Source organism: Chrysoperla carnea, chromosome 5, assembly GCF_905475395.1.
Source record: "Chrysoperla carnea chromosome 5, inChrCarn1.1, whole genome shotgun sequence".
NCBI classification, from domain to species: Eukaryota; Metazoa; Arthropoda; class Insecta; order Neuroptera; family Chrysopidae; genus Chrysoperla; species Chrysoperla carnea.
Window position 1 is genome coordinate 4,722,589 of NC_058341.1, and position 27,447 is coordinate 4,750,035.

At 30.0% G+C, this 27,447-nt stretch overlaps 3 protein-coding genes across 3 annotated transcripts; all 3 read right to left on the reverse strand.

Annotated features, from left to right (window-relative positions):
* Window positions 1-7,905: 7,905 nt before the first annotated feature.
* Window positions 7,906-10,698, reverse strand: LOC123301599 (ribosome production factor 2 homolog). Its single transcript, XM_044884427.1, has 3 exons — window positions 10,600-10,698; window positions 10,146-10,524; window positions 7,906-8,418 (listed from the first exon to the last, which is right to left on the reverse strand). Exons 1-3 carry the CDS (start codon window positions 10,620-10,622, stop codon window positions 7,921-7,923), a joined length of 900 nt encoding a protein of 299 aa, XP_044740362.1. The 5' UTR covers window positions 10,623-10,698; the 3' UTR covers window positions 7,906-7,920.
* A 1,590-nt stretch (window positions 10,699-12,288) lies between these two features.
* LOC123301604 lies at window positions 12,289-13,961 on the reverse strand. Its single transcript, XM_044884433.1, has 2 exons — window positions 13,801-13,961; window positions 12,289-13,116 (listed from the first exon to the last, which is right to left on the reverse strand). Exons 1-2 carry the CDS (start codon window positions 13,855-13,857, stop codon window positions 12,325-12,327), a joined length of 849 nt encoding a protein of 282 aa, XP_044740368.1. The 5' UTR covers window positions 13,858-13,961; the 3' UTR covers window positions 12,289-12,324.
* A 5,223-nt stretch (window positions 13,962-19,184) lies between these two features.
* LOC123301606 lies at window positions 19,185-21,342 on the reverse strand. Its single transcript, XM_044884436.1, has 8 exons — window positions 21,191-21,342; window positions 21,080-21,130; window positions 20,345-20,404; window positions 20,145-20,273; window positions 19,806-19,976; window positions 19,588-19,704; window positions 19,347-19,508; window positions 19,185-19,217 (listed from the first exon to the last, which is right to left on the reverse strand). The coding sequence occupies exons 1-8, from the start codon at window positions 21,239-21,241 to the stop codon at window positions 19,197-19,199; spliced, it is 762 nt and encodes a 253-aa protein (XP_044740371.1). The 5' UTR covers window positions 21,242-21,342; the 3' UTR covers window positions 19,185-19,196.
* Between the last annotated feature and the right edge of the window lie 6,105 nt (window positions 21,343-27,447).

Here is a 27,447-nt window from a genome sequence, read left to right on the forward strand (position 1 = left end):
AACCAAGCATGTAATTCTACTAAATTTGGGTCATAGATTTCAAATTTGTGGTTACATTTAACGTAAATATTACAGGTTTCAAGAATGTGGGGCACTGGTCCCCATTTTTGGCATAACGGCAAATCGCAGTGAAAAAATAATATCACAGATGATAAGTTTGAAGCCAAAAATTAAATTAGAAATATTCTACTGATAAATAATACCATAAAAATGCACTTATTTTTTTGCATTCAAAATGATTAAATATATTTAATTTAACGCCGGCCTTAACTTACTATTTAATGGCCAATAACTTTTTTTTCCAAAGGTATATTATTAGTTATGTTTAAATATTTTTATTTATTTCTAATCAAATTTTTAGTAAGTCAATTATTTCCGTTCATTAGTTTCACATAGTAATTTGGTTATAAAAATTGACGTTTTATTAAGTTTAATTCATTAAATTTACAGTTTTAAATTTTAAAAATAAACTTAAGCTGTAGACATAAAAATATTATATGGAAATTATCAGCCGTCAAAAATTGAGAAATGCTAGCTGTGAACTACCCGCTTTGCCGAGCATCCCCACTTTCGACGAAAATTAAATTTTTGTATTCTCTTATTAGAAACAAAATACATATTTAATATTTTTTTTAAAAAGTCCATAATTAATTCATAATTTGTCAAATAAATCAATAAAACTAATAAATAAAAAATTAAAATTGAAAATAATTATAGATTTTAACGGTAATCAATAATATAATAATATGTTAATAAATATTGATAGGCCATCGATATTATATTGATATTTTTATATGTGTGTGTGTGATTTTAGACAATACTGTAATAGGAAGTAAATAATACCTGGATTATTGAACCGGGCCACTCAGGAACTAATACAGGAAGTCATGTGCAAACATATACGTATATTATCATAAACGTGACATAGGTTTTTGTTAAATTATTATTTTAATAACACACAAAAATATTAATAATATTAATAATAATATTAACAAGACTTGTTATTAAATTAGAAGTTTTTTTTAATGAAATAACTGTTTAATTTTAATTTTTTTTATTGCAGGCATTATAAGTTACGTGGCAAGACGTAAAACCTACACTGAAACCACCGTTCATGATGTATACTTATAGACTTGACGATATTGACTATTCGAGGTAGATTTTAGGTGATATCTCTAAAATTTCTGCTCCAATCGTTTAATAAACCCGATTTTTGGATTTTTTGGGTCAAAATTACCTTAAATACAAAATTTTATCGAATTCCGAAAAACAAAATTTTTTTTGATTTTTTCGATTTTTTTGAAGGGGTACCCCTTAAAAAAATTGCAAAAAATCGAGAAATATTTAATGTCTTCGATTTTGATTAAAATCATTTTCTAGAGTAATTTTGACCCAAAAAATACAAAAATCGTGTTCATTTAACGATTGGAGTAGAAGTTTCCGAGATATTGACCAATCGAGCTAGATTTTTGGGATATCTCAAAAACTCCTGCTCCAATTGTTTAATAAACCCGATTTTTGGATTTTTTGGGTCAAAATTACCTTATATACAAAATTTTATCGAATTCCGAAATAAAAAAATTTTTTTGATTTTTTCGATTTTTTCAAAGGGGTACCCCTTAAAAAAATTGCAAAAAATCGAGAAATATTTAATGTCTTCGATTTTGATTAAAATCATTTTCTGGGGTAATTTTGACCCAAAAAATACAAAAATCGGGTGCATTTAACGATTGGAGTAGAAGTTTCCGACATATTGATCATTCGAGGTAGATTTTAGGTGATATCTCAAAAACTTTTGCTCCAATCGTTTAATAAACCCGATTTATGGATTTTTTGGGTCAAAATTACCTTATATACAGAATTTTATCGAATTCCGAAATAAACAATTTTTTTCTATTTTTTCGATTTTTTCAAAGGAATTGAGAAAATTGCAAAAAGTTGAGACAGATTTTTCTTCCCAATTTGGATAAACCGCTATTTCCCAGACAAATTTTAACCCAAAAAATACAAAAATAAGCGTCTTTTTGACGAATAGACGAATATTCTGAGATATCGACTAAAATCCTATACGAAGGTCGTTTAATTATTCCCCTAAAAGCAACCAAAAGAAAACTATAGTCTTGGTTTTAAATTGCCGATCAACGCGAGCGGATAACTGGCAGTAATGTCCATACAATTAAAACATTTTTATTTCGATTCAAAACATTTAACAAAAAACAAAAAATGACATCCAAAAATCCATTAAGAAATATTTCTTAATTTGCAAAAATATCTATAATTAACACTCGCCTAATTAGGCTCAAAATAATTGTATTACATTTTTTTTTCGATTTGGTCTATTTCATAAAACCATATAAATTTATTTTCGGTAATAGTTAATGAAAGGCGAAATAATTTCAAATACTGATAAAAAATAGATTTATTCTTTAAAATATCAGCAAAAAATAAATTAGGCATAAATACAGTAAAAAATATTTTGTGAGCATTTTACATTTTTATGGGTAATATGGCAAATTCGATATCAGTCATCTACCCATTGACTTTATAGTTATACATAGACTAAGCATCATCTATCTCTCCGTACAGTGAGAAGCGTGCCAACATCTGAGGTAATTGCTTAGGTTAGCTAGGGACATTTATCAAAAAAATATATATTGAATGTCAAATTTTGATTGCACAAAATGTTTCACATAAAAAATAGTGATTTCACAAAACTTTTTCGTTTTTTGACTTAAAAAAATACTTATCACGTATCACTTTACATTTTTTCTAACGAATCTACGATGGATTTGACCTAAGCAATTACCTCAGATGTTGTCACGCTTAAAATCGTTTGACACTCAATCCATGTACAATAAGTGACACCTATGAAACATATTTATAAACATTTTAGAAATTCATTACAAATTGATAAACATGTAAAAATAGTAATTATTGATATGAAATATTTTATGAATGATCTACAAATTAAAAATAATATAAATAAATTATCAACTTTTTAAAATCATCTTTACTAAATAAGTATAAATATTAAAAATATTATTACTTTTTTTTAAATATCGCCATAATTAGAATAAAAATAAAAAAAATATTGAAAAATTCTCATGCATAAATAACCAGGTGAGGAGTGTATTATTTTTTTATCATTTATGTAAAAAAAAAATAAATAATAAATTATTATTAATTTCTCTGTGCAATATTCTAAACGCTTTCTATTTTGATCCCACAAAACGCAAGCATATATATTAAGGAGACTCAAGGCATCGTGGTACAGTCATGTTCATAGAAAATAATCTAAGATACATTATTGGTCATGATAGATACTTCGTCATTTTCCTACGATCCATATTAAAATTCCCAATTTTTCCAGAACCTTGAAATTACCTAATATTGGCTATTGCTTATAGTTCGATCGTCACCAAGACCATGGGTAAGAAAATTTTATTTTGGATGTTATGATCCCTAAATGTAAATAACCTCCTTAAGTTGCATTATACATTTGAATTGCAATTGATTTTGTAAAATAACATAGCAACTGGGAAAAAACAGACTTAGTCACAAAGACATTGAACTGAGACATTTGTAATAAAAGGTTTTAAATCTATCCCTGAATTTAGGATCACAATATTAAATGAGAAATTCACGAATTTACTTTTGAAAAATGGAAATATTTATCTAATTAGATGAAAAATACAAAATTCTGAGCTTAGTCAGAAATTACACGCAAATTTCAAGCAAGTCCACAAAATACAAGTACAAAATTTTAAAGGGGCCAATAGTTCACATTCGTCCTAGAATAATTTTCAAATTTTTTTAAAGCCGATTTAAGTTTTTGGATAATTTTACACAAAAACGGTCTCTTGATCTACTTCCCGGGGTACCCAGAGTACTCGAAGTATCCGAGGTATTATTTATGCAAGATGCATATTTTTACTTTCTCATTAATCAATTTAAGTCATTTCCTGACGCTCTAACGAATCGAATACCGAAAACCACATTCAAATCCGACTTACTGTTCAAATTTTTTCGAACTTTGACTGTTTTTAGTGCTTCGTTTCTGCGACTACAACAAATCAGAATGATAACAAGCGATAAGGAATAGTACCTGAATGACCGATCGATATTTTTTTTAAGTTAAAAAGGCACAAATTTTATCACTAATATAAGAACCGTTTAAAATGTCTTCACACAAATATCAATTTGAATGTCCCGGTAAGGTACTTTATTTCATTAACTACGATAAACACCAATAGATGTCAGGAAGAGTCAAATTTTGCAGTTCGTTTTAGTTTTTCCTGAAAACACGAAAATTTTCTAAAAATGAATCCTAGCTAGATCGATTTTTAGCACCAAGAATCCCTTGCATAGTAATTTTCATGAAAACTGTTGGAGCCGTTTCCGAGATTGCTAATAAAAAACATAAAATGTGACTTAGCATGTTGTTTCATGGTACTCTTCAACTGGTATAGTAATAATGTAATGTGTAATAATCAGCTACAGCCAGCTACTTCTCTCAAACTAAGTAAATACCACCAAACAGCAGCCAGAACAGCCACTGTACTCTGTAGCTGTAGCAGCCACACATATTAGGCTTTACCACATTGCATACATATATAACATGTATAATGTATAATGTATAATATAATGTCTATAATATAATATCAAGTAAATATAATATTGATAGTGGAAGCCTGTTAATAGTGCCTTTTATGTCCAACGAATTGTAGAAATGACCATTTCTGGTTATAAGTAAACTTTACTTGCTAGACAGCGTGTCGACGATCAATTCTCTTAAACGTACAAACGTACAAAACTCAAACATCGGACAATATGTCCTTATAAATAGATATTTATAAAATCCTGTATTTTTTTTTTAATTTTTAACTTTTTTTTTTGCAATTCCAAAAACATATCGCGAGATACTGACTTATCGTACTATTAAGGTTGATCGGACATCAAGACAATGTTATAGATAAAAATCTGAATTTTTGATATTAATTGCTAACTCGTACAAATAAAATAACACAAGCTTCAATTTCATATCGCTTTATTTAGTGGCAAGAACTAAATACAAACATACATTGTGTCTACTTAAGTTGGCAACCTATAAAACCGTTATCCCCCCCCCCCCCCCAGCTAATCTTGAAACAGGGTCCTTCCAGAGCGAGCTACGCCACTGCTCGGGAGTGATTTCTTGAACCGCTTCCAATTATTATCTGTTCAAAATGGTCTACATTTCTAAACGACCATTAACTTTCCTATCAAACTTATTCAATTTGTTGACAACCTGTTCATTCGATGTCAAAAGTGAATATAGCTGAATGTTAATATTTTCGAAAGCAGAGATTTTTATAAAGAATAACTTTTTTCGTAAACCTTATAATAAAAAACTTTTCCATATATGCCGAAAGTCGTGCGGATCGTTCTAGAACCGGAAAATTCCTTTTCTCTGTTTTTTACAACGAAAGAAACCTATTTAAAAAAAAATACCCTTCTCCCAAAAGTTTACGAATTTATTATCAAAATCCGATACCCCACTAAAATTAATTAACAGATTAAAATTTTTGATTTCTGTTAAAAAAAATAAATTTGTAGACTGTGTACTGTCCGATCAACCTTAAAATATTGATTCGTTTACAATTATTAAAAAAATGTTTTATTTACGTTTTTTAAAACTGATCACGTACAATTTATCTTCTAACTCGTGTGCAACAGAGTTGAAGTTTCTGTATTCAACTTATGTTACGGTGATTTTTTGGACCTCCAATAATGTTTGAATTGTATTCCGTATGAGGTGATGATGGGTCCGAATCGGTAAACACACACGTAGAACGCGTGCGAAAGTCACTCGGCACGCCAAAAAAAATTAATACAGTTAAAACATGGATGAGTAAGATATGAGTAAACGAGAAAACTTTATAAGACGGGAATAATTGCTAGATCCCGTCATTTAACCCTCAAAAACACCCCTATAAGTGAAAAACGGGAACTTTCGGACATGATAAGTCAGATTCAGCATCTTGGACAGGAGCGTTTATTCGTCTTTGTTGTTACAGACAAAACTAGCACAACGCGAAACATTTGGTAGACATTTGGAAGCGCATCTTCATTGCAAATATCGAGAACTTCGAGTGAATTTATAATTCAAGGAAAAGTTCGGCATCCACTCAAAATGTTAAAACGAAAAATCAAAATATTCTCGATAAGCGATAAAAGAGAGTGAAATGAAAATGAAACCGGGAAATTGCGAAATGAAATACGAAGTGAATATTCCCGGTTGTAAAGATTAGACTAATCGTAGTTCAATAAATGCGAAAATCAAGTAATTTTGATAGTCTGTAAAGTACTTTTTAATATACATCCAAAATACTGGACCATACAAATTTCAAGAAATGTTTCATAGATTGTTCGCTTCTTGAATTAATTCTATATTCTTTAAGGTTTGTTAACCGATTTTACAGCAGAAGGTAACTTTTATTTAGTTTCGATTTCCATTTCATAATGAATAGATTCATGTCAGAGCAACGCTTGTAAATTGTAGAAATTTTTTATCAAATAAATGGTTCTGTTCGGCCACAAGACCGAAATTATATTTAAACATAAATAGCATAAAATTATTTTTCCAATTAAGTCAGTTTCATTTATATATTTAAACAAATTTAAAAGTAATTTAAAGTTGTGGATCTCTAAAAGAAACATAAAATCGCAAAATAAAAAAATAAAACTTACCATGATTTCTGGAACAATTCGTTCCTCTACCATCCACAACATTAACCAAAGCCATTTTTCCAACCATTCGCAACCATAAATCCAAACACTTACACAAAAAAGTTTCATAAATGATAAAGTTATTCATTATTAGATGGCAACTTAATGTAATATTCACTATCATATAAGTTTTAGAACTTCACTGCTAGATGACAGTCACTTATTTCAAGTTCCGAGCGCAATATTCACAACAATACTGTTGTTAACTTTGCCTAACTATTAACTAGCACTTTATTTTTATTAATTCATTTAAAATTAATTAAATAAAACGAATCCCCAAGCCAAAGGTTGAGTCTCAACAAATCGCAGCGTGGAAACTGCTCTACCGAGTAAAACACCCTGCCAGGTGCGTAAGTCGTCTACAAACGATTCCGAGTCCTGACGTCGAATATTTATTCATCACATACATACAAAACTATTCAATTTTATTAAATTTGGTTCATAATTTTGGATAAATTTTACATAGTTTATCAGATAAAACTCTGAATTAATAAGGCTCAAAATAAAGTTTATTAAAGTTTGCCGAATCTTAGCAAAAAGTTGTCGCTGATTGAAGATTGATCGACCCCAAAAAAAATCCCCGTGGATATTTTGTATCATAAAGGGTCCATGAAATTCATTAATTTCTGTTTTAAATCAAAACATCAAATAATGATAGCTAATTAACAATGATCTTCTTGAAACATTCTGAATCGGGCGAAGTTTTCAATTGAATGTAAATGTATGTGTAAAAATGACTGTCGAACTTCCCAGGATCTCAAGTTCCATGGAGCCCCCTCAAATTGCTTCGAAAATGGTCCCACGATTGACGCAGTATTAAGATTCTATCCAAAGGAACCTCATAAGGAATGTCAAAAGTTTCCAATACTTTAAAGACGACCCAAAATATGATTTACTGCAATGGATGCAAATTTTATCCAATTTGATGTATGAAGTTTTATTGAATTTCAGGAAAACAAATTTTTCAGGGAATACTTCTTGCATTATGCTTCAAATCCACATATTTGGAAACACACAAAAAACTGTCTTTATTTAGGGTGAATAAATTTCGAACCAGATAAAATTAATAAATTGTCTCAAATTTTGGATCAAACTGATCCCAATACAAATGTTCATAAATTATTTTAAAAAAAACTTTATTAAATAAACTTATTAAACTTTTTTTACAACTTTCTTATTTTTCTTAGACGATTTTTTCAAACCTTTCATTTTTCGTGTTTGTATTTTCTGTATATTCTGTTTACCCAAATGGACACGACCATGTGTTGAACCCAATTTATCACGTGATACATTTTTCTTGACAGTCGTTTTCAATTCTCTCGGTTGTTTAAGTGATCGTTTAAACAAATCATCCGATGCTTCTTTTGTACGCCTTAATGTTAAATCAAATGCTGGACCAATTTCTTCTAATTCCACACGCGGTGTTTTACAACCAGATTTCTTTAATTGTATTCGATATGATCGAAATAGAATTTTATTATCTGGAGTGACGATAAAGTTTATAACATGTTCTAAACCTTGTAAACGAATTGCTTCGACTTGTTCACGTTGAAAACAATCGATTAATAACGATTTAATACGTGTGAATTGTGGTGATTGTTCCCAGATTGGTCCAGAAAATATTAAGCATGGTTTAATACCTTGTGTTACCTGGAAACAAAATTTTCACATGTAAAAATTTGCTGCGGAAGATACAAATTGTAAAAAAATCCTTCGGTGGTAAAATTTTTGCCTAAATATACAGTGTGTCCCCTGATAGAGGTAACTATACTTGTAAATTTTCTTATTTTGCATTTTAAGAAAAAAAGTCATCCTTTATAAGAAGTTTTGTTTATTCTGAAAAGTATGTAGGAATATTTAAAACTTCTAAATAATGTACAGGGTAGCCAAAAATTTGGAATCATTATTTTTATTTTTGGTAAACTACCCTTCTTTTTTATAATTTGGCGAAATGTTACTAAGAAAAGTTACTCGCAATTAAAAATTATGATTCTATACAAAATATCAAGAAGATCCGTGTACTTTAATTATAGCATCATTTTTTATTTGAACAAAAGCTCTAATTATAAAAAAACGTAAGAAAGAGAATAATAATAAATCAATGAACATGTACTATCCGAGAGTGTAATTTTTTGTGAACTAGTTTAGAAAATTAAAAAGAAAATTTATTTTCTCGGATAAACACCCAATAAGAATGGAATTGTCAAAATTGGAAAGATCTTCTTGATATTTTGTATAGAGTCCATAATTGTTAATTTCGAGTAACTTTTTTTTAGTAACATTTTGTCAACTTTTAAAAACGAAGGGTAGTATACTCAAAAAAAATAAATAGTGATACCAAATTTTTGACTTGCCTGTACATTATTAAGAAGTTTTAAATATTCCTACATACTTTTCATAATAAGCAAAACTTCTTATAAAGAATGACTTTTTTTCTTAAAATGCAAAATAAGAAAATTTACAAGTATAGTTACCTTTATCCGGGGGGGGGGGGGGTAGAGGTACTACCCCCACTGTATATTTTTTGTTTTGCAACTGGTTATAACAAAGTCAAAAATATAAATACTGCTTAAAAATGCTGTATTTAAGTGTAAAAAAATATTTAAAATACATTATAATTTTGAGATATTTAAACGCAGTTTTTTGGCACTCTATGTTGATGACGTATAAGTACGTGATCTGTCAATTGGTGACAGTTCAATGTATAATTTACACTTTAAAAAAATGTACTTACAACACAGAATTTACACTCGTTATTATTAAGTTTTCTAATAAAAAGCCGTTGAATAATATAATTTAATGAAATACCATAAAAATGTAAGTAATTAATATCATACAGTATGTCAACAAATTTGACAAGCCCGTACTATGATGTCACGTCCGTATAAAAATTTGAATTTCCGTTTTAGAAATTTTTAAATGCCTTCACTGAATTTGTACTTTTATTAATTAATTTTAAGTAATTAAAAAGATATTAATTACTAAAATAATGGTTTAGTTGAAATGTCCAGTCATTAAACGTTACGGAAGAAAAATATTTGAACCAAATTTAAATTTCATGAATATTCCCTATTGATTCGATAAATATTTGCAAAGATAAACGCATCAAGAACGGGGTTTTCAAAGACGGTGTGCAAGATATTGATTAATAATTTCGAAAACTAAAAATATATTTTTTGATTTGCAACTGATTAGACTGAAAATTCAGTCTAAAAAAGTAGTCTTTTCTTAGCAATTACTTGATATCTTTTAAAATGTATCGATAAAATATTGAATATTATTCGAAATCGAAATTATCAACGCAGTAAATTACAAAGTTTTTACCGAAAATGCTATCGAGATGACGATTGTAATAATATGTAACAATTTTGACTTACCTTTTCATTTTTAAATTCAGCTAAACTTTTAAAATTTGTCACTTCAAATTCAAACATATCCAAAATATGTTCATCGTACGTACATCCAATAATTAAATTATTCGGTCGTTTTTTCGTATGTGAACCAAACATAAATAAACTACAATCGTTACGTTTTGTTAAAATTTCTAACAGCGTCGGATCTTCCATTGGTACAAGATCATGTTTTTTATTTCGCATAATACATCCTGGTGATTTTAATAAATATAAATCTTTCATAACATTTTGTAAGTATTGTGAAGCTTTACGTCCTTTTAGAAATAATGTTTTTTTCGGATCTTCAATGATTTTTGGTGCTCGTGATTGTAAGACTTTTTTACCTTTATGAGTAACTGGTTTACTAGAATTAAAAGAAATGGTATTAATTATTGGTTTTTTTAGTTAATTTTTAATTAAAATTTAAAAATTTACTTACACAACACGTTTTATGACACCCATTTTCTCAGGTTATGCTTAAGGGAAAAGTTGACCACATGTGTGGATGCCAAATTTGCTTAGAAAGTGTTGCCATCTATTGATCAAAAAATAATCTTGTTATTGTGATCAAAGAGTATCGGAGAGGAGTAGAAACATAACACAGGTCTGCAAAAAAAAATTTTTTTGTCAGCTGCATGAGATATTTTTACTAAATTAAATGTTTTAGAATGCACTGATTTCAGAAATGATGGCCATTTTTTTTCTATCACGTAAGGTTTTTTTTTTCAAATTCAAACACAAAAAATTGGTAAAAGCACTCGTTTATTAAAAATTATACTGTAGCCTGTAAGCATAGTGACTTCCCATCTTCCTTGGTACCGTCTCTCGATATCACGGGCATCCCGGTGAGCTCGCTCCCAAGTTTTCAGGAAAATATTCTAGGTGGGAGTGTAAAAAATGGACCTTCAGACTTATCTTGCAGCCTTGAGCTTCATATGCTGCTAGTTGAACAATGGTTTTGTAGTCAGGATCCTTAGTATTTCCCAAAAAACTTTCACACTACATCCTTGAACGATACCCAAGCTTCTTTATCCTTCTCAATCATATTTTCCACAAAGAGGATGTCAGTTAAAAGCCTTCTTATGTCGGGGCCAGTGAAAACTTCCTCCTTCAACTTTGCTTCTGACAGCTTCGGGAATTTTGTACATAAATATTTAAAACAGTCTCCATACTTTTGCAATGATTTTACAAATTGTTTCATTAATCCCAATTTGATATGGAGAGGTGGCAACAAAACTTTTTTTGGCGGCACCAAAGTAGTATTGATAACATTTTTCTCCCCAGAGGTTTTAAAGTTTTTCGGGGTGGCCATTGATCCGGCGGCTCTTAACAATTAAGTTTGAAAGCCTTACTAAGTAAAGTCGATGAAACTCGTATTGTTGTAATTACGCATTAATAGTTTTTTTATTTATTACTATATTCACTATTATTCTTTTATTCATTTTAATTTATATCATGATCAACTAACTTCAAGTCAGTACAGTTGAATATGTCATGTGAAATGGCGGTATTTTGACTTGTGTTAATTACATCAGAATCAAATATATAATTTTACTATCAATATCATCATTTAATTATATCCCAAAAACACTCTGTAAAAACTCGATACTACCATTATGAACTGCTTCTCCTCTATCATATCCTCTTTGATTTTGATGGAATTTTTCGCATGTACAGGATTTTACAAGAAAAGTTACAAAGTAAGTGATTATGAATGTGATGAAAAACGATATCTTGGACAATTTTATATTGAAAATTTCCAGAATATAATTCCCAAACTCGATGTGGATTCTACCAAAGGTAGGAACATAGTTACTGTTCTTAATTTTTAGAATAAATATTTCAATTTTTATTGGCCATAACGTTCTTGCACTATTCCTACACAACACTTTTTTTGGGTTTTTAAATAGGGTTGTCACCTCAAAGTCTGCCACCCCTATCAAATCTGAAATACCCCCTAAAATATCCACATACATTGAATATTTTCCTATGGTATTATATCCAGAAATAAAAGTTGTCCCCAAAACGCAAATTTTTTTTGTATTTATTATAAAATATATATTTAAAAAAAAAACTACAAGTAGAACCTTAAGATTAACTAACATAAAATTTTATTGATTAGGTCGTAAATTTTTGGGCAAAAGCCTTTTTTATCATTTAGCAATTAATAATGATGTCGACGATGATAATGCGATGCTCGTCGATATCGATCATCCTCACCAGACTCAGCTAACATCGATAAACGTCGTACCACCGATCGTGTTCGATCACTTAAAAACGAATCAACTTGTCCTAAAACATTCACTAATTGTATCATCTTCTCAAAACCGCTTTTCAATTTTTGTGCCCGTTCAACTTCTGGATCATCACCCGCACCGGCCAAATTAGCATTAGCACCTCCGACAACTGCACGTCGAAATCCACCAAATAACGATGCAATGCCACCAAGTGGTGATTGGGATGATTGTGAAGGTGGTCGATTTCCTGGTACATGTGCTACTTGTTTTCCATAAACACCTCCGGCAGCTTGTTCTTCGGGTAGTAAGTTGACGCGTTCTTTTTTCGGTAAACTTTGTTCGGATTCAACTAAATTTGTTGGATTAGTTTCATCCTCCGAGCCGTTTGTATCACTAACTTGTTCTGTAATCTCATTATCTTCAACTACAGGCGTTTCAGCTGAATCTTTAGTGGCACTAGCTTCATCAACCGACTCTTTGACGGTATTTTCTTGTTCCGGACTAATATCATTTGTCGTTTCAGCGTCCGGGTCATCTTCCGTAGCGTTTTGTATTGGTAATAAAATTTCATCTGATTCAGGTGTTTCGTCCGCTACAACTTCGTCATTTTCAACTTTTTCAATATTATTTTTAGCTTCTGATTTTGCTTGACCTTCTGCTTGGACATTTTTCGCTAATTCCGGCTCGTCAGCTAAACATTGTGTTGAAAGTAATAAAAACTGCAAAAAATAAAAGAAATTGCGATTAATTCTTGATTAAATATTTTTTTTCGAAACATGTTTTGTGGCTAATGTTTGGTTTAAAGGCTCAAAATTTTTGTTATAGGTCAACTTTAATTCAAAAAATATGTGGTTAAACTTTCAGCTTACGTATTCATGCAAGTTTTTAAGAAAATATGGAAAATCGATATAAAATACATTGCCTCTTATGGAGGAATCTCAAAAAAAGACAACAAAAGATATTTTGAAAGTTTTCGATAATTTTCACTTGGAACGAATGAAAACAAAACTTGAAAGTAAACATGTTGGAAATGACTGAAATTATTTTATCTTATTTTCAACTTTGATGATGAATTTTAGAATAACTTGATGAATATAGATGAAAAATAAGGATACATTTATTCGATATCTGCCTTGATTTTCGATTTATTAGATCTGCCTTGGAAATATCGAAAGCTGAATAAATAAAGAAAATTTTTAATTTTCAATATTTGAAAACTACAGCAGATATTGAAAAATTGTATTCTTATTTTTCGTCTCATATCGTGGTTATAACATAATTCACCATCAAAATTGAAAAAATGTCTTAATATCCGATCAACCTTAATTTCCAAAACACTTCATCATTGAGCATACTTATTTCAAGGGCAAAAAAACAAAATTTTCTTTAAAAAACAAACTTACCAAAAATAACACCGTTTTAATAAAAAAAATTCGATCACTTCTCAGTAAAATTTGCATATTCAACTCTCAAAAAAAAAGACTCAAAATTAATAATAAAAACAATTAAAATTTGAGTTTTATTGAACAATTAAAGTTTTTGTATGGAGGTCTATCTATCTACAAAGGTGTCTTACACTTAACTGCTTTATTTGCAAAAAATTATTATTTTTGTGTTATTTATTATTATTCGTTTTTCGGTCATTGAAAAGTTTTTTGAGTCTGAAAAATGATTATTATACAAAAAAAAATAATTTTGTAGTTATGAAATTGTGTCATACCTTTTAATATAATGTTTGCAATTTTATAAATTTTGTTTCTAGTTTAATATTTTTATCAATTTTGCTTAATTGATGACTTAAAAATTAGGACAAAGTTGGATGATTCAAAAATCTTTTTGTCGGTACTTCCAACATAGTAGTTTTATTGAAGAATAACGTGCCTTTTGTGATTCGACGGAGAATGGGTTAATTCCAAACATTAAATGCTTCGAAAATACCGACCTTTCATATACGATTTTGGGAGAAATCTTAAAAATTACACATCCACTCGTCAAATTGACCCTATTTTTGCATTTTCTGGGTCAAAATTACTCCAGAAAATGATTTTTATCAAAATCAGTGACAAAAAAATATTTTCGTTTTTTTTCAATTTTCTTAAAAAAAATTTCGTTTCGGAATTTGATAAAAATTGGTGAAAAGGGTATTTTTGACCCACAAAATACAAAAATCGGGTCCATTTAATAATTAAAAGAGCAGTTTTTGAGATATCGTCTTAAATTCTATACGAAAATCTCTTATTTCGGAGCGATTTTAGAGATATCTCGAACAATACTCGTAAGTCGTCAAAATAACTGTATTTTTATGGTTTTTTGGGTCCAATACATTATAAACTAGCCCATAGTTAAGAAAATATGGTTGTTTTTATGATTGAACAAATTTCTGAGATAGTGACTGAAGAAATTGCTCTGGGATACCATTCTTTTTACTCGATTTTAGAAGTTATATCACTTAATAATACCCGTCCAATCTTCAAAAAGATTCAATTTTTGTTTTCGGAGAAGATCCGACTTAAAAAACTGTCATTATTGCATTTAATTGAAAGAAAACACGTTAGCTACAGAAAAATTCTTAAGTCAAAAGTTATTAAGGGCAATAGCATTCAACTATGTCCATTCCTTTGACCAACAATTCTAGTTCCAAGGTCATTTAACCTTGACCTAAATTGATTACTAAAGCAACCCAGAAAACTAGGTCAAATTTGATGTCAGAATATGCTGTTTTCCATTAAACTCTGCAACTTTTGTTGTAAATTTTAGAAATAAAACAAATTGATTTGAAAATTAAAACTTTTTTTATTTTGGTAATCAAAATACAATTTTAGATATTTCGCTTTACTTTTAAGCTGCATTTCGAAACATTATGTTTCGATAATCATAGAATAATTTTTCGACTAACTCCATGTTCAAGATTACTGTCAGCAACGAGCTAAAGTAGAGGATAGCGAACAGTAATTCGTATTTTTATCTGCGGTTGGTAGCAACATCTTTGCCGGTAAAATTTCTGGACAGTTAGGCGTTTGTATCAGAATGATTTTCTTCAGCATGTAAAAAATGAACTAATGCTTTTAACAATTTTAAAGTACGATTTTTTTTCTGTTCCTGCAAATAACTTTCACATTTTGTTGGTGTACTTATCGCCAAATATTTCGAATATAAATCTTTGAATTCTCCAAACGTTAATAATGAATTATCTTCCAACTTCGATGAAGCTAATATTGAACTCTCCAAATTCGTAGATTCATTAAAATCATGATGATGAAATCCATATTGAGATGACCATAATTTTTCATCGGGAAATTTATCATTTTTATATGTTTCCATTAAAATATCTTCATAATTTTTATTTTTCATTGGTGAATTTAAACTTGTTTCGTGGTGATGATGATTTTTTTGGTTTAAATTTTTTAATTGATTAAACCAAAACGTATTAAATTGACCACGAGGATTATACTTTTGAAAATTTGTTGGTGTCTTGACGTCATGGATGTGTTCATGGAATTTTTTATACCAATATGTGTTTAAAATTGAATTTGAAATTTTCGATGTTAAAATTGTTGGATAATCTGAATTGTGTACATTATCCTGAAAAAAAAAAAAAACAGATAGACAAATATTAGAACAAGTTGCCTTTAGATTATTGTCACTAATCTAAACCCGTCAGCACTCGCGTCAACCGTTCGATAATCATTAGTCGCGTTATAAATCCAGAAAATTGTGAACAAAAGGGACTTTTACAGTTGAAATTACTAAGCAAAGTGGGCTGATATCTGCTAGTTAATAAATAAATTCTGATTTTTGTTTTGTTGGGTAGTTCCACCCTGTATCTAATTATAAATTAATATTTTGAAATCATTCAAATCGACCTAGGAATTAAATATTGAGTCATTTTTATTAACGCCTACACAACGCAAGTTATTGCAAATTTTCCATTGTAAATTATAAAAAAAATTTCGTGAAATTTCATATTTTTTAATTGTATCAGTTTATTTTGATAAAAATTTGTGTCTGTTCGGCTTTTATACTTCCAGACGCCACTCTACCAATTCCAGATTGTAAAACGAATCCGGTATTTGTGTCCTTATCTTGTGGCGTATTTATTTTATGGCTATGCCTTTTTAATCGTTTAAAGGGTATTTTCAAAAATGAATTTTTGAATTTTCAAGAAACAATTTTTTTAAGGTGTTTCTAACGACATACGAGAAAACGCGATATCATAGAAAGAAATGAAATTTGATTTGTCTTGAATGGTTTAAATTTTTTTGAAATATTAAAAATTTATTTAAATATTAAATTATATTTTTATTTACAAATATTTTCATTACCCATAATAAAGTATTTTCAAGGCTTCTGAAAGCTTTAATATTTTTATATTATTAAAAATTATTTACCTGTTGTGTTATGGTATATGTCACGCTTAGTAACATTAGAAATAAACAATAATTATAATTATCCATAATTTTATGTTTTAATTTTTAAATTTAACTATTTTAAAATTAAATTTCAAATTTACGCATTTAAATATTAGAAATTTGTTATGAAATTCTTTCACTATGGAATTTTTTTTGTTATGTCCGATTTCTGAGAAATGTTCTTTTTTGCGATTGTCAGTAAAATTTCTGGTTAAGGTTGTTGGGTCTGAAAAACACTTTTTTTCAATGCCAATAGAAATACAATCGCATAATCGCAAAAAGGGGTTTGAAAACGTAGAATAAAATGCTCAGAAATATATTTATTTATCGAAAAATTTTATAAATTTACAAACTCTAAAGAGCCTGCCTTCTTAAATTACAATTTTCTGACGAACAATGTATCTGGAAAGAATAAATCTCATCGAATGGCCCAACCACCTTAATAAAAATTTTATAAACAAATTAAAAATTATTTTTTCATTGTATAAAATTGTTTATTATAAAATTTTGCCTGTAAAGGCGTTATAAAACTTTTGTTGTAACTCAAGCAATGATAACAGCAATTTCAAACATATAGTGGGTAAGACACGGTTAGAAATTTTTTTGTGATTTGAACATTAGCAATTAGATCGCATGGTCCGATGTTAGTAAAGGTGTCAGGTCCATACTAGTTGGTGTTATCCACAATACTTCTGGCGAATGCTACTATTTAACATAGTAATGTCACTGATGTTACTAATGACTAGATAAAATAGGTTGAGAATTAGATAAATAATAATAAATGATAAAATAGGTTGAGAATAATAGAGTGACGAGCAGTGTGACAACAAACATAGCGTTACACTTATAAAAGGATCGTAATTTAATAATGCCTTTTTATTTTTGATAATATTGTAGCAAGACAAATACTTGTAATTTAGTTCAATATGAAGACTATGCAATTTGCAGCTTTGATGACTTTTTGAGGTACAAGGAAACTTCCTCCATTTCGTCTGATATTCATTTATTTACTAAAAAATATTAATTAAATTTTTGGAACAACAAGACACGTATAAAATGAAATTTTTAAATAATCAAATTTTTGATAAAACTTGAAAATGAGAACAAAGAAATAAATTTAGTGTGAGTACCTCAGTCGTAACTTCTATATACAGAATTTGTCTTCTATATACATCAAAATATGGCGTTTTTGATACAGCATGGAGAAATAGGGAAGATAGGTAGCAATGGACCTATCAAATTTTGACTCTTTAATCAGGACGAGAGATATAAGCTACCAAAATGACTTATTCTGGATTTTCCCGAAAGATTATGAGGTAGCCGTTGTACTAGCCATTGATTTTAAATAATATCAAATTCTCTAGACTCAAATTCATATCAGAGTGATAAGCGATAAATGACAGAATTGTCAGCGAATTGTGGGCAGTCATAATTGACGAAAATAAGTACATGCGTAGCTTTGAATTCGCGTTAATCGAGGTAGAGTAAGTCGAGGTACTACCGTATATAGACGTAAAATTTAAATAACTTATCAATGTTAAATCAGATGAAGATATTTTTCTGGTTTAACAAAGAAATCTCTACGTGATATTTCAAATATCAAAAGTTTTTGATAAAAAAATTACATTCTTTATGGTATATAAATGTCAGTTTTTCGCATGAATTTTATATATTCGATTATTTCTAATTAAAAATTTGTACATTTTATATTTTAAAAATGTCTCGATTTACTTTAATTGTATTTTTTGGAATTATTTCATTGATTTTAACGATACAGGTAAGTTAAAAATACTTTGAAGTGAAATATACTATTTATATAGGCAACGGCTTTAACATTCTAATATTTAATTTTGCCTACTTTAAAATGTCTAGAAAATGGATTTAAAAGAAGTTGCATTTTTTTCTAGTACAACAAAATTACGGTCTCGTCGGTTGTAATCACATATGTAAGTTGTAGGATTCAACACGGAAATCGAAAGGTTTTCCTTGATCCTCCTAGAATCGATTTACACCAATGTGAGCTTTTATTCTGAATGTTTTGGATATTAAAGTTCTGATGTTTGGAAAAAATGTTAGCGAATTATCATTTACTTTCAGTTATCACTTTAGGAGACGTTGATGGGCAGGATTATTGTAAAAATATTTTTAATTTATAGGCGTCATTTTGCGAACATGCTGGCTATGAACAAATGATTATGAATGATGCACGAGAAATGGATGTTGATTTTACGCCAATGAAAAATAGAGAATACTATTCATCGATGGATATGGAATGGTAAATGATATTAAAACTCAAAAATTTATTTATTTTATTTTACGTATTTTATTTTTTAATTTTTGTGATGAAATAAATGATTATTTTTGAATATTTAAGAAAAGTCTTTCTGTATTTATTTTCGATTTTCTTCAATCTGTAAATAAAAAAAAAACAATTACATATAAAACGTTCTTAATTCGGGATGTGGTTTTCAAAATTGAATTCTATTGAAATGTCAATTCTATGGAAATATTATTCTAAATTAAATTGTGTTTGAGATTACCCTTGATCGAACGGAACGAACACGTTCAGATAATGTTTGGATATCATTCAATAATTGTAAAAGTTCTTGATCGCTTTTTGATCCACTTAAACTGCGTACACTTGCACGTTTTTCACGATTAACTGCTCTTTTAGCACGGATTTCTTCCATACGTTCCACAAGCTACAAAAAGAAAAAGTTAAAAATAAATTACAAACCAAAGTTCAAAAATTTTGGAGAAATATTGGATATATTTTTATACCTGATTACGTAAATCGTAAAGATTAACTATTGAACGTTTTTGAACATTTGAAGTACTACCCAAAGTTGCTGTATCTTTTTCTTTATTTTCTTTTTCTTTTTTCAAATTTTCTTCGTACTGAAAACAGAAACACATTTGAGAATTACTCGATAAATAATAGTAAAGGATTCAGGCTCAGTTTAAGTTAGTATATACAGTGTATTTAAACAAATAATTACCTGTTTCATTGCATCTTTTAAAGCTTGACTCAATTTTTCCATAGCTTGTTTTTGTTTTTCAAATAATGATTGTTTTGTGGGTGCTTCAGTTGTTGTAAAACCGGGTGGCGTAAATACAAAAACATCTGAATTTGTTTTGCCAGTTGCTGAAATTTTATTTTTTTGTGCTAACTGAAAGAGAGAAAATGAAATTTTTTAAACTATTTTCGTCAGTTTTTAATTGATTTTTTTAAGGTTGAGGATCGTTTTCTTTGTACTATCTGTAGGAACGCCTGATCTAAAGACGATATCAATGATTTCGCTTATAAAGCGTTGTTCAATTTTCACAAATTTTGTTACCTTTTCACGGGCTTCTTTAATTTTTTGTTCGAGAGCTTCTATATCTTTCTTTTGTTTTTCATAAGTGGATTCTTTTTTCTCTGGTTCTTCACTACTTGACGACGAGCCATTATCAGAGTTTTTCTTATTCTACAAAAATGTAATTTATTAGGTGAAATTTCTTCAGTATGGAAAAATAATCGATTTTGAAAATTACTTACGCCTTTTTCTTCGCTTGAGCCAGAGTCATAGTCTGTGTCACGTTTCATACGAGTATCATACTGTTTAAAAAAAATGGATTGTTTTAAAAATTTTGGGCAAAATCTTAAAAATTAGAAGACCAATCGTCGAATAGACCCGATTTTGCATTTTTTGGGTCAAAACTACTCCAGAAAATGATTTTTATCCAAATCGGTGACAAAAAATTGTTCTCGAATTTTTACAATTTTCTTAAGGGGTACCCCTTTAAAAAATTCGAGAAAATCGAAAACAAATTTTCGTTTCGGAATTTGATGAAAATTGGTACAAAGGGTATTTTTGACCCATAAAATACAAAAATCGGGTCTATTTACAAATTGGAAGAGCAATTTTTGAGATATCAACCAAAATTCTGTTCGAAAATCACTTATTTCGAATCGATTCTAGAGATATCTTGAATAAAACTCACCCAATTGTTATAAGAGGTGGATTTTATGTTTTTTGGGTCCTAGTTACTATGAATAGTCCATAGAAACCATTTTTTGAGATATCACCTAACATACTGTACGAAAATCTCGAATTTCTGAGGATTGATGAACGTCCAGAGTAATTTATGCAATTTTCTTAGAGATTCATCGACCTTGTGGATACTAAGACTAGGGACTGCATTTTTTTTTGCTAATACTTAAAATAGTTGACTTCCTTACTGTTTTGGAAGGGGTTGGTTGATTATAATCAAAAATTTGTTTTGTGTTTACCTGAATTAATTCATCTCCTGCATCATCGAAAGTTGGCAGAGTAAAAACATTCTACAAAACAAAATCAATTGTTTTTTTAATCAAAATTAATTAAATTCATTAATGTCTTACCTGCGTAATAAAAAATAATAATATTACACAATTAATTAAATAATACTTCATTTTAAAAATTAAAAAAAAAACTCAATTTCGTAACCGTGACTCTGTTTTAACAAACCAAAAAAATATTTTAATTAAAAGATTCACTAAAAATAAGATTTTTTAATATTTATCAAAATTTCACTTCAATGTTAATGCAAAAAATAAAAAACTAAATTAAAAAATGATAAAAGATGGTCTTTTGACCTAATAAAATTTGACCTGCCTCGTTTTTTTTTTATAGATAAATTTTAATGTATATATTTTTTAGGAATATTTCCAGAAATATCCTAATAATAACTTTCTTGTTTTAAATAAACGAATTCAATGTCATTTCAAGTAATCAAAAAATTGTTTACTAAAAACAGTTTCAATTGAATTCGCTCGCTTCACGAACAATCAATTTATGTGTTAAATATAATTTAAACATATTTCCGTTACCACGCCTGAAACAATTATATTTTTCTGTTGAAATGAATTATGTGTGTTTCGTAATAATCAGGCCATTATTGAATAAGTATATGGTAAAGTTCCGAGAACGAAGATTCCCGTTGAGTAACAAAGAGTACTCATAAAAAGTTATTTGCATTAAATCGAGGAAATAAAACCGAACAAGTAAAATTTACAAGATTTAAGAAATCACCGAGATATTTTTCTGATACTGAACCCTAAACTCGCACTTGAAAGGTATCTAATATAGTTAGAGAGATGTACATATGATTCACTGATGGTCATGGTAACCGTCTGCTGAGCCTTAAATATGTTAGTAGGTAATGTTCCAAGTCGCCCTGTAAGGTTCCTCGAATTTCTATGTGTCATATTCCCCCAAGGGAATAATTAGTTTTTTTCAAAGTGCTGCCAAAAAATCCCTGACAACTTGCTTTTCTGCCAGACATATTTTCCTGATCTTTTTGACATCCTCAACCCAACCAAACAAGTTTTACAGTTTCCAGAGCCATCACTTCAAAATTTTTTACCGCGTAACGACATTTTCGGTTTTTTTGGCATAAGTCGGGAATGGGACGACTTGTTGAGCTCAAACTTTGCAGGATGACTGTTCAGAATCACATCTAATGAATTATCAAACAAGCAGACAGTTTCCAGAACCATAACTTAGTGACAGTTTTTCAAATCTCCCCCTTGGGGGGAGGTATGACACATAGAAATTCGAGGAACCTTACAGGACGACTTGGAACATTACTTACTATAATATTTAAGGCTCAGTTAAGGTTTTGGTAAACAAAAATGAATATACAGCTTATTGAGTTTTTTGAATACATTTATTAAAATGAATAAAAAAATAAAATTTTTTTATAAAAAAAACTTTAGACATGAAAAAAATAATAACCAAGTCTTCTGGATGCAAAAATAAATAAAAAAAATTCGGTTCTCCAAAAACCGTGTTTCCATCAGCAACAATTATCTTCAACTTCGTTCGCTTATCGCACATATATAAAATATAACAAAAATCGGTTCAGTCGCTTAGCAAATTAATATCGAACGTATACAACACAAAAATTTCAAAAACCCAACGAAGCTTTTAGATTGTGTTTCGAGCAAACATTTACTTTAATTCCTTCCATCATCTAAGCGATCGTTAGCACAATATTTTGAAAATCAAAAACCATTTTTCGAACTTAGTTTTGGAGGAAAATTTTTCCATTTTGCTTTCGTTTAATCAGGTAATCTCAAGTGTGATGTTAAAAATGAATGTTCGCGTAAGGTTTTAAATGGTTTAAGCGGTTTCATTATGACTTTATTTCCAACTGTTGGTTTATTTCCAATTTGTACTCCAGCAGTCGGTTTTTCGACAAAAGTGGTGTCAGTTGGGGCACTTACATATGTGGTATCATTTGTAGCACTTACAGTAACCGATTGAAAATTTGAATCAGATAATTTTTTGGTATTCAGCGGTGGTACTTTTACAACACCCATACGTTCTGATTTTAATCTTATCTGACCTCCAATAGGTCCTTTATCTAAATGATTTGTCGATGTTTCTAAATTTAAAGGTGGCTCCGAATTAATAATGGATTGAAGTTGATTTCGATTTAAATTTGGCTCCGAACTTGTAATAGATTCGAGCTGATTTCGATTTAACTTTAATATTTCCATATCCAACAACTTTGTAATAATTAACAAATTATTTTTAATTAATTGATTCGATTGTTGTAATTTTGCTTCAATTAATGTATTTAATGAATGTATTGTTGTACGAAGCTCACATAATTTTAATTCAATATCTTGTTTTAAACAAATCGATGCATTTAATGATTTTAATGATGCTTTATTTTGTTCTAAATTATTTAATTTTTCGATTTCACGTTCAACGGATTCTTTTAGCTTTAATTCATCATCTATATGTTTTTGTATAATGTATAAACAATCGTTGTAGTTTTTTGTTAATAAATTTTTTGATTCTTCTATTTTTGATTTGATTGTTGAATGATTGTTTAAGATTTCTTCATTATTATTCATTGTTCGTTCAATAATATTTAAATCTCTTGTTAGTTTTCCGGTATCGATTTCAACAATGGTCTGTGGACATGAAAATAATGAAAATCTAAACGTTTCGCGTTACAGGGTGGACCATTTTAAACTATTATGGCTAATATTTTGTTTTGTAGTTAGCTAATAAAAAAATGACTGAAACAAAATTTGTCGAGTTTGATGGGAGACATCATGTTCTAACAACAGATTGGACCTAGTTCTTCGAGTTACTTTAATAGCCAATTATTATTATTTTTACTTATTTCGGGTAATTTTTTGATTATTAGGTTACAAAACGAGCTATTAGCCATAAAATATTAAAATAGTTCGCCCTGTATTCGAGGAAGTTTACAGAAGAGCCAAAACAAATTTTGGAATTTCTCGGTAGATATTAGTAAAATGGAATTTTGAACCTCAAAGATTATAGTCATTTATTTTCTTGAACTTAGTTTTTGCGAGATTTTACTGATTTTCTGGGGGATTCTGAATGGTCATAGTTGTGTCAAGTGTCTTACAACATATATTTATCAAGTGGAATTGGTTTTTTGTGATTGCCAAAATTTCGAAGGATTCCACAGGCCAAATATAATTACCTTTAATTGATGTAAATCAGCTAATTGTTTTGAAATTAAAATACTCGATCGATCCAAATGATTTTGTATAATATCTTTGGTAAATGGAACCCTTGTTAAAAGTCTGGCCTCATCCAATTTTTGTGATTCTTGCTGTTCAATAATCTTTAATATTTCTTTTAATACCCTTTTTAATTCCATAATTTGTGATTTAATAAAATCAATATTCTTTTGTTGTGTCAATGATTTATTATCGATTTTCACTTCAATAAATTCCACAATTTGTAATAAATTATCCGCTTCTTTAATTTTTTTCTCAATCATTAATTTTGTTTGTGTATTAATTAAATTTTTTTTAATCGATTCTTTTAAATTATTTACGGAATTCATTTTTTTCTCTGTTAATTTTAGAATTTGATTTAATAATTGTTCATCATTTTTATTGATTAATTTATTTAAATTCTTTCGAATTTCACCGGTTGTTGTGGTATCTTTCATTGGTGGCGATTTGTAACCCAGCCATGGTGCCGTTTTTAATCGTTTATTTTGACCCGATACTTTCTCTTGTTTTGTACTACTTGTGGCACCACTGTGAGGTTCGGTTGTCATTAAAATTGTTCTTAAAATATCAAAAGTACGTGTTTCATTTGGCGGTGATGTTGATTGAATTTTAAACATTTTGATTCCTTTGAATAAATCGGTTATCCGGAAAGGTTTTTCTATTGGACCTTGTAATTGTTCGAAATGGTAAAAAGGTGCGTGTGAAACGGATTGGGATTTAAATCCATCTTCTGGATCAGGATTATCGTTAAAGTCCGCGCATGAAGTACTTTTGTTTTTATTACATGAATCTTTGTTTCCACATGGTTCAGACTTTGGAAATACTTCCTTCTTTGGCTCAGGTTTTGAACACACTTCCTTTTTCGGTTCAGGTTTTAAACAAGGGTCTTTTGTTGTACATGTATCAGGTGGTTCAGATTTTGGACAAACTTCCGTCTTTTGTTCAGGTTTGGGACATACTTTCTCCTTTGGTTCTGGTTTCGGACATACTTCCTTCTTTGGTTCTGGTTTCGGACATGCTTCCTTCTTTGGTTCTGGTTTCGGACATGCTTCCTTCTTTGGTTCTGGTTTCGGACATGCTTCCTTCTTTGGTGCTGGTTTCGGACATGCTTCCTTCTTTGGTTCTGGTTTTAAACAGGAATCCTTTGTTGAACATGGTTTAGGTATTTGAAGTTTTGGACAATCTTCCTTCTTTGGTTCAGATTTTGAGCATACTTCCTTTTTTGGCTCAGGTTTTTGACAAACTTCCTTCTTTTGTTCAGGTTTTGGTTCACCTTTTGGGCATACTTCTTTCTTTGGTTCAGGTTTTGAGCCACATACATCTTTATCACCACATTTCGATCCACTGTCCACAGACATTGTTCTTCTAGTGAATTGTTTCTCTTCTGCCTTAAAATTTTTCATAGGAATTTGTTTTTCCTCAGCGTTTAAAATCATCTCTACAGGTTCTTCAACTTTACAGACCTTCTGAATGGTACTTTCTAGTTCAGGTTTTTTTAACAATTCAAATGGAGGAGCAGCTTTACATATTTTGTAGGTTATAGAATTTGGTTTATTCGATTTTGAAATTTCTATTGTCGTTTTAAAAGGTGGATTAATATCGTCGCCAGCACATATTTTTGATTTAGTTTCGTCGGTTTTTTGTGCTTCATCAAATTCCTTTCCACATGCTCCAAAGGTACTCGTATTGGTTGCTTCATTACATGATATTTTTTTTGTTTCTGGTATTACTCCAAAGCCTTTTTGATCGTTAGAGCAAATTTTTTTCTCTTCCTTTTCTAGAGTACAAACTGCTGGTTTTCTTTCACTTTTCAAACCAGAATCTACAGACTTTGAGCAGGCTGGTTTTTTGTCAGGTTTCGGAAATGCATCTTCTTTTTCTTGATTAGGGTCTTTATTGGGTTCAGGTTTAGCGCATGGATTTGGTTTTGGACATGAATCTTTTTTGGGTTTAGGCTTAGCACATGGATCTGGTTTAGTACATGGATCCTTTTTTGGGCATGAATCCACTTTTACATCAGATTTTGGACAAGGTTCTTTTTTTGGTTCTGGAGGTGGTTTTTTTATACATAAATCTGAACATAAACTGTTATTGCTAGAATCGTCATTAGATTGTGAGCATGTTTCAGATTCTGAACAAGTTTTAGATTTTGAATTAATTTTTGGAGGGCATGGGTCCGATTTTTTTTTCTGCGGAGGACAAGGTGGTGAAGATGGTTCCGGTTTCGGGCACGGAGCTGGTTTGGAGCACGAACACGGTGCAGGGCAGACACATGGCTCTGGTTTTGGGCATGGTTCAGGTTTTGGGCATTGTGGACAGGGTGGTGGGCATGGGCAAGGTGGACATGGCTTTTGCTTTTGGCACGGCGGGCAGGGCTTTGGCTTTGGACAAGGCGGAGGATCAGGGCAAGACTCAGTTTCTGGGCATGGTGGTGGGCACGGGCAAGGTTCAGATGCTGGACAAGGCGGTGGAGGAGGGCATGACTTTGACTCTGGACATGTTTTCGGAGGCGGACACACTGATGAACATGGTTTCGGTGGACATTTTGGTTTCTTCTTTTTCTTTGGTTTTGGACAAGGTTTAGATTCTAGTTCCGGACATGGATCTGAAGAAGGTTCTGGTTCCGGACACGGTTTTTTCTTGGGACAAGGATCCTTTGGTTTCGGTTTGGCACATGGATCTTTTTTCTTGAGTTTTTTACATGGTTCCTTCTTTGGTTTAGGCTTTTTACATGGATCTTTCTTCTTCCAAAATGATTTAAATGTTGGGAAAGGTTCTGATTCCGGCTCTGGACACGGTTCCGGTTGCGTTCCACAAGAAACATCTTCGATTGGCATTCTATCCAGCTTACGTAATTTCTTTTTATCGCCTGGTTTACATATTTTCTTTGCCTGTAAATAAACCTTCATTTTATCAATGTCTTTATTAGCTATTTTTTAGAATTATTTACCTTGCTACATATTTTCGTGGGTGGCTTTTGTTTTCTAGAACATGGAGTATGTTCTTCCAGGTGTTCTTCTTCAATCCTTTGTGGTGGTTCACAGGAGTCGATATTTGATTCTATGTTACCCTGTATATCTCGTACCAACATTTTTGTATCATCTTCC